At 58.0% G+C, this 8,005-nt stretch overlaps 1 protein-coding gene across 1 annotated transcript; it reads right to left on the bottom strand.

The window, feature by feature from the left end:
- Positions 1-828: 828 nt before the first annotated feature.
- On the bottom strand, positions 829-2,364 carry GADD45B (growth arrest and DNA damage inducible beta). Its single transcript, XM_032847056.1, has 4 exons — positions 2,095-2,364; positions 1,879-1,980; positions 1,279-1,501; positions 829-1,017 (listed from the first exon to the last, which is right to left on the bottom strand). The coding sequence occupies exons 1-4, from the start codon at positions 2,136-2,138 to the stop codon at positions 904-906; spliced, it is 483 nt and encodes a 160-aa protein (XP_032702947.1). The 5' UTR covers positions 2,139-2,364; the 3' UTR covers positions 829-903.
- Positions 2,365-8,005: the final 5,641 nt, after the last annotated feature.

The following is an 8,005-nucleotide window of genomic DNA, read 5'->3' as shown; positions in this document are numbered from 1 at the left end:
CTGTGGCACAGCAGCCAGGTTTCGTAATAAACCGGTCTTGTAATTGCTATGGGGCAGGAGGAGGGAGGATTAAAAAAAAAAAAAAAAAAAGAGGCCAAGGTTTGTCGGCGAGGTTGGCGCCGGCTGCAGAGAGAAGAGGTACTGTTTCTGCAGGGGAGCCAGGCTGCTAGCAGCGACTTAGGTAACACTTCCTGGTGAGCCTGCGGAGGAGGCTTGGGGGGCAGTGCTGCTGGGGCGCAAGGGGGGGCGCAGAGGTCCTGGCCTCTCTCAGAGGTGGCAAAAACACAAGAACCCAGAAGCTCTAGAAGTTTATTACAAGGTCATCGTAGAAGTAAAAATACGTGTATCTGTAGCTTTCCGGCTCTCGCAGTGGTTCAAGTAACAAGTGCAAGTAACAAAATAGATGGTCCTTGACGTTTGCAAACTGGGAGTTCATGGGTACAGAGCAAGGTCAGCCCCAGCTCCCAAGTCCCGAAGTCTCGTCCTGGCAAGGGTGCAGACCCTCGCGCCCGCGAGTCCCATGCAGATGGCAGCGCCTGTCTCAAGAAGGGTGGGGACGCCGTCGGTCTCACTCCACCCCGAGTGTGGAGTCCGGGCCCTCCACTGTGGGGGAGGCCGCGGCTCCCCCACTCCAGCTGCTCCGTCGCAGAGCCTGAGCTCCAGCTTCCCTTCTCCTGCTGGCCCGGGTCCCCCTCTTCTCCTTTCACGGGGGCCGCAGCGGGTGCTGCTCCCGGCTCACCGCCCTGGGGGCGGCTGCATGCTCCCCTCTTCTCCGATGATTCTGCCCCCACGGTCTCACAGGTTGGGTTGTTTTGGGGGGTTGTTCTGGGGGGGAGGGATCAAATATTTATTTTATTTTTATTTTTGGTAGCAACCCAGCAGGTTCCGATGCTGGGAAGGGTCTCAGCGCTCCTGGAGGGAGATGTAGGGAACCCACTGGTTGTTCCCTCGGCTCTCTTCGCAGTAACTGGCGACCTCCACCAGGCCGTGGCTTTTCCAGGCATCTGTGTGAGGGTTCTGCGGGGGGGGGGGGGGGGAAGAAGGGGTTCAGTGGGAGCCCCAGGAGTGGGCAGGGAGCCTCCCTCTCCCAGGACCCCTCTGGGGAAAACAGGCCAGCTCAAAATAGCTCCCCCAGGAAGGAGGGCCGGCCGGGGCTGCCCACGGGACGTTCCAATCGTGGCTGAGCGCTGAGCTGGTGCAAGGCCGGCCAGCTCAACTTTGTTGACAAACAGACCCAGGTGCCTGGGCAGGGTGGGGCATGTCCCAGGCCCAACTCACCGTGACCAGGAGGCAGTGCAGGTCTCGGGGCTCGGTGGTGCCCTGGGTCTCCGCTGGCTCGCCCAGTAGCTGGGCCAGACGCTGCATGCCTGACACCCGGACGATGTTAATGTCGTTGTCACAGCAAAAGGACTGGATGAGCGTGAAGTGGATCTGCAGGGCGATGTCATCCTCCTCCTCCTCATCAATGGCCAGAAGGCACAGGACCACACTGTCAGGGTCCCTAAGGGGGCCAGAGGAAGGAGATTGGTCAGCTGGGGGCTGCGGAAAGGCCACTGTGCACAAGGGAGTTTCGAAAAGCAAAGAGAAACGGAAGGCGCCTAAGGGATCCCATGTGCATGCAGGGGGAGGCGAGGTGGGGAGATGCACGTTTCGGGATATCTGAGGGGAAGCGCAGCAGCAAATATGGTGGTGGGTACTTGCAAACGCTGCAGTCAGGATACTGCAACCCACCTCCCAAAGCAAGCACAGAGGCCCTCGCTCCACAGCGGGACGCGTGGGGGAAAACCTAGCCCTGCGCAAGAGAGGGGTGCAGCAGGGGGGTTGCAGAGCGGAGGGGGTCCCCACCCGCGCCCAGTTCGGGGACGGTGTGTGACTCACACATTCATCAACTTGGCTGACTCGTACACCCCCACGGTGAGGCGGTCCTGGCACTGCGCGGCCACCAGCAGCTCCTCCACCGCGGCGCTCACGGTCTGCATCCTGGGGTCAGGAGAGAAGGAAGGTCAGCGCTCCGCTCCGCCGGGCCGGCCACCGATCGATCGGGATCCCGCCCGGCCTGGCTGACCTCAGGGGGCCACAGCCCGGGCTACTTACTTCTGCGCCGCGTTGTCGCACGCCACGAGCTCTTCCAACGTCATGTTGCAGTTATAATCCACAGTGGAAAGCAGCCCAGACAGTCCCAAGCGAGAAAATGCAAAATCCGAGGCCGCAAAGCCCAAAACCTTCCCACGGAGCCCGCGTGCTCGTTCAAGACCTTCGGAAGGCAGCGAAATCCTCCCCCAAAGAAGGGGGCGAAAAAGGCAAAATCCTCAGCAAGAGTAATCCGCACCGCTGCGAGGAAACAGATCGCGTCCACGGCTTCAGCGATCTGAGTCCGCGGCCGCCGGCGCGGACGTTTATAGACTCTCCCCAGAGGCGTGGCCTCGGCGGCGCGTCCGCCCCTCCTATTGGCGAGTCAACAAAGGCGAGAGAAAGGCCCGCTGCGGTTGGCCGACGCGGGCAGGGGGCGGAGCGCCGCGCGGGGGGGCGCCCACGTGGGGGCGAGAGCCGGGAGGAGGGCGCGGGGGGGCTGCGGGGAGCGTGAGTGCCAGAAAAGAAAAAAAAAAAGCAGAAGTTTTCCTCCTGATTTCCCGGCAGCTGCACCGCGTTTCGGGGCGCGCGCGGGATTTCCAGCGCGCAAGGCCGGCGCGGCCTCTTGGCGGGGGGGGTGGGGGGGGCTGGAATCCCCTCCTGGTCCCGGGAGAGTCCCCGGCCCTCGCCTTTCCCAAGTTCTGCTGAGGGCCTGCAGGAGGAGGGTCCCAGCTTGCAGTCCGATTCCTCCCAGGCGGTGTGTGTGCGGGGGAAGGGGTGGCTGACTGCGGGACCCCAAACCCTGAGGGACTTAACCTGTCCGGGACCCTGTGTCCCAACCTAATGCCCCGCGACGCCGGCCTCACCGGTTTGGAGGGAGCGTTAAGTTCAGTAAAAGGTACACAGTGGTCGATAGACGGCGGCGGTCGCAGGAGGCCGCTTCGAGGCCCCCCAAAACTGCGAACTGCGAAGGCGGCCTCTGTGTCACCTGCCCCAGGAGAATGCGTCCCGGCCACATGGAGTTGCAGGAAGCATGACATAAAATGAGGGGTACACAGTAAGCGTTCAATAAATGTCAGCCGGCGGTAGCGGCCGCCGCCTCGAGGTCCGCAGAAGTAAGGACTGCACAGCCCCAGGTACTCTAGGGACCAGACGGTCGCCCCCTCCTCACCCCCCGCGAGTTTCAGGGTGGGGCGCGCGTGGGAGGCGCAGGTGGCGGGGCCGCGGCCCGCCCGGCGCCCCCTGGCGGCGACTCGCGCTTCACCCTCTGACCGGGCTCCGCACCTGACAGCGCAGAGACGCCGGCGGCGGAGGAAGCCCGGGCCGGACGGTGCGTGCTTGCGCTGCACGCGGCCACATGGCGTCCGCTGGCAGGGACGGCGGCCGCTCTGACTCCTCCTTCCGGAGTGGACGCTGGTATACACCGAGCGCGTACCGCGCACCGGGCTCCTGGCATCACGGTTCATTTCTTGGTTAAAGACCCAAGAAGCAGGGTCCATACATATCTGCATTAGACAAAAGGGGAAACTGAGGCTTGGGGAGACCACCACGCCCCCAAGCCACTGGCCAGTTGGTGTTGAAGCCACATGTGTGCGATAAGCACGGCCGCACTCAGCGGCTGCCGCCGGCCTCCCGGTCTCCCCGGGAAGGCAATTCACGAGCCTGGCGGGCAGGCCAGCGTGGGATTGCCTCCCACGGGCGACCGGGGGCTCCCGGCTGACTCACAGCTGCGTCCCCTCCCCCGCCAGCCTGGGGTCTGGCCTCAGCCCCGCGGCTCGGTTCCCCCGACTCCCCGGCCCGCGGTCCGGCTGACGCATCGCGCCGCCTCCGCACCGCCCACCGTGGGGGCGCGAAATGTCCCGGGAGCCGAGAGGCGTTCCGGCGCCACCTGGTGGCCACACGCGGTCTCCGCGCCCGACGCGCCGGAAGGGACGGACGGTGGAGGGGGGAGGCGGAGGGGCGGAGAGCGAGAAGAATCAGGACTGGAGTGACAGCTGCAGCATTTTGGATACACAGTATCTTACACGTGCAACACATGACCTCACAGACGCCGTGTCTTTTAAAAATGAAAAAAACCGACTACCGCTCGGGTGCGCCTGGCTTATCTCTTACTGCGGTAGAATTCATTGTGATCGTTTGTAAACGTGCCATTCAGCGGCGGCCCGTCTGTTCCCCCCGCTGTGAAACCGTCATCACTATGTAGATCCAAAACTCTGTACCCACTCAGCAGGAGCCCAGGCCCTGGCACCCACCACTCCGCTTTCTGTCTCCGTGGCTTGCCTGTTTTAGGTGCCTCCTATAAATGGAATCAGACCCTGTGTGTCCTGTGTCTGGCTTGTTTCACGGAGCACAACGTCCTCGAGGTTCATCTACATTGTAGCAGGTGTCAGGATTTCCTTTTTTTTTTTTTTATCGTTTTTTTCTTTTTAGTAAACTCTAGCCCCTTGGTCTCACCACCCCAAGATCAAGAGTCACATGCTCTATGAACTGAGCCATCCAGGTGCCCCAGGATATCCTTACTTTCTTTTTTTAAGACTTTATTTATTTACTTATTTATTAGAATGAGAGAGAGAGAGCAAGCACAAGCAGGGGGACGATCAGAGGGAGAGGAAGGAGGAGACCCCACACTCAGGGAGACTCTGACAGGGGGGTTAATCCAATCAGTGAAATCAGGAGTTGGCCGCTGGACCAGCTGAGCCTGCCAGGCGCCCCTTAACGGTGGGTGATATTGCAGGGTCTAGTCCGACCACGGTTTGCTTATCCATTCATCCACTGATGGACACTTGAGTTGCTTCCACCTTTTGGCTGTTCTGGATGCCTGTTGTCACCAGTAAAGTCTTTTTTTTTTTTTAAGATTTTATTTATTTATTTGACAGATCACAAGTAGGCAGAGAGGCAGGCAGAGAGAGAGGAGGAAGCAGGCTCCCCTCAGATCAGAGAGCCCGATGCAGGGCTCGATCCCAGGACCCTGAGATCATGATCTGAGCCGAAGGCAGAGGCTTAAACCGCTGAGCCACCGAAGTGCCCAATAAAAATTTTTTTTTAAGTGAGACCCTTTAAAAAAATGAGACTCTTTGTCTCAAGAATCAATAAATGCAACCACATTTTTAAAAGATTTTATGTATTTATTTGTCAGAGAGAGAGAGAGTGAGCACAAGCAGAGGGAGAAGCAGGCTCCCTAGGAGAAGCTGGGAACCCCAGGACCCTGGGATCACGATCTGAGCCCAAGGCAGATGCTTAACCAACTGAGCCATCCACGCACCCCTGGAATCCCATTTTTTGTGATGTTGCATTGGGTTGAAGGTACTAATAAGACCGAACTTTTTTTTTTAAACATTTTTTATTTATTTATTTGAGAGAGAGAGAGACAGTGAGAGAGAGCATGAGCAAGGAGAAGGTCAGAGGGAGAAGCAGACTCCCCATGGAGCTGGGAGCCTGATGCGGGGCTGGATCCCGGGACTCCAGGATCATGACCTGAGCTGAAGGCAGTGGCTTAACCAACTGAGCCACCCAGGCACCCCAAGACCGAACTTTTATCAGGTGCTTACTACGTGTTGGGCATTTGGTGAGCAGTCTCTCTGCTGGGGGCTCACTCCGCATTCCCTCCCCGCTAAGTGGCACTTCGCAGCTGAGCCAAGTTCACAGAGGAAGGAATAGAGACTTGGAAAGACAGTGTTATTCGTTCAAGGGCACAGAGCTCAGAGTTCCCTGAGGATATCTCCAGATACTCCAAATATCCCAAGACCCCAGAGGTTAGGACTGGATGTTTGGAGCCTAGAGGGAAAGGACAGGGAGTGGGGGGGGGCGCAGGGGGATGGAGGAAACCAGACCGGGAAGGAGACAAAACAGCATAAGTACGGAAGGATGAGTGGGTGTTTTCCTGGTGAAGACGGGAGGAGGCGTGCCAGGCAGAGGATACAGCCTGGGGGTTCAGGAAGAGGCTGATTCCTAGGAAGGGTCTGGACATGGATTCTTTGAAGCTCTGCTGTGCTCTGGCTAAGAGGGCAGGCGCTAGGGGGCAGAGAGCGTTAACATTCTGGGGTGCAAAATTTAAGGGAGCGACAAAAAACTCAGTCACCAAGATGGCTAATCTTTTTTTCTCTCATTTTAAAAATTGAGATCTAATTCTCGTACCACAAAACTCGCCCTCTTACAGTGTCCAGCTCAGTGGGTTTTGTACAGTGAAAAACCTCGAGCGGCTATCACCACTGGTCCAGAATGAGATAAAAGTTTCAATACGATAGTTTGACTCCAAAGACTGCTCCCCAAAGTCCGGGCTGGGTGGGATGGTAAAATTCCGCAGTCAAGGCAGGGTCATTTATGGGAGGCCCAGCCAAAAGGGAAAAACCAGCATGATTGATCTGCCCTGATTGAAAATTTTGATTCAATGTATCCATGGATTTCTTTCTTTTATTTTCCATTTGCTTTACTTTCTTAAAAGCATCAAAATCTCACTTCTCATCCTGAGTTTCTGCTTCACCCAGGTCCAGGCCCTGCTTCTTGGGACCCTGCCTTTAAACCCTCCCTCACCTCCCCCTACCCCCAACAGCCCCCGCCCCCCGCCCCGCGTAAAAATCTGGGAGCCAGGGGGTTGCTCTTAGTGGATTAAGGAACAAAGCAAGGAGGTTGGGTGGGGGGTCAGCCTGCTGGGGGTGGATCCAGGCTCGAATGCCCCAGGAGGGAAGGCGGACCTGGGGTGGATGTGGGGACAAGGGTGCCGCCTGGAGGCCCCCATCATTACAGGAGGTGTTAGGGTTCCCTGCACTGAGGCCCCGACCTCCCGCGGGGCGGTACTTGGAGGCGGGGCCTCTGGGGGGGTGGTGCTGAGGGTGGAGCCCCACGGTGGATTTGGCTTTATAACCAGAGGAAGAGAGATCGGCACTTTCCATACCATGTGAGGGCCGTGGTGAGAAGGTGGGCACTGCAGGGAGTGAGGCCTACCCTGCCCGGGGCCTAATCTAATCCCCTCGCTTCCAACTTTCAGGACCTCGAATGACTGTGGCTCAAGCCCCCCTAGCCTACTGGGCTTTGTTATGGTGGCCTGAGCTGAGCCGGAGGGGGTGTGAGGGGCGTGGGGGATGGACAGAGCCTCCCAAACAGATGGAAGGGATGGGATGACCAAGGAGGCTTCTGATTGCTTGGCTTTGAATCCCAGCCTTCTTCCTGTCCAGCTGTGGGCACTTGGGTGCGCCATTTCCCTGCTCCACTCCCGTGCCTCAGTTTCCCTCTCTGCTAACAGATATCATAGCATTATCCAGGATTGTTCCGAGCACCGAACGAATTCCTTCTGGCCCACACTTGGAAGAGGGCTTCTTGAGTGCTGCAACTTCCTCTAAATGGGGTGCTTTCTAACTTTTAGGCACTGATTGAAGGCCCAAGGGATGCTGATATGGTGCTGGGGGTGGTCACCCCACTTTAGGTGGAGAGGTCAGAGGAGATGACACTTGAGCTGAGACCTGAGTGACATAAAGAAGCCAGGCTGGGGAAGCATGAAGCAAGAGTGCTTCTAGCACAACACGTGCAAAGGTCCTGAGGTGGGACTGCGCCTGGAATGTTTGAGGAGCCCCCAGGAGGCCCAGGTGGCTGGAGCAGAGTTAGTGAGGGGCAGAGGTGGGGGAGATGTGATCGGAGAGGTGGGTCTTGGGATCTGCGGTGGGGGTGGGGGTGGGGCATCTGGATGTGCCAGGAAGTCTCTGGCAAGTTTGAAGGAGAAAAGCTGGCCTCTGACATCATGTTTGTTTTTTTTTTTTTTTTTTTTTTTTTTTTTTTGCAGAGATGAACAAGACGTGATTCCTGTCCCTAAGGAGAGGCTTCCGGGTGGATGTGAGTCATCCTCTGAAGCTGGAGGTGTTGGTAAGACAGGATGGGCTGCAAGGAGGTGGGGTTGATCCCGCAGGTGGTGGAGGTGACAAGAGCAGAGGTCAGGAGGTGAGGA

The sequence above is a fragment of the Lontra canadensis genome, unplaced genomic scaffold (assembly GCF_010015895.1).
Source record: "Lontra canadensis isolate GAN:19392208 unplaced genomic scaffold, GSC_riverotter_1.0 scaffold184, whole genome shotgun sequence".
Taxonomy (NCBI): Eukaryota; Metazoa; Chordata; class Mammalia; order Carnivora; family Mustelidae; genus Lontra; species Lontra canadensis.
The sequence above is the reverse complement of the archived record's forward strand: the minus strand, read 5'-3'. Positions and strand labels throughout refer to the sequence as shown.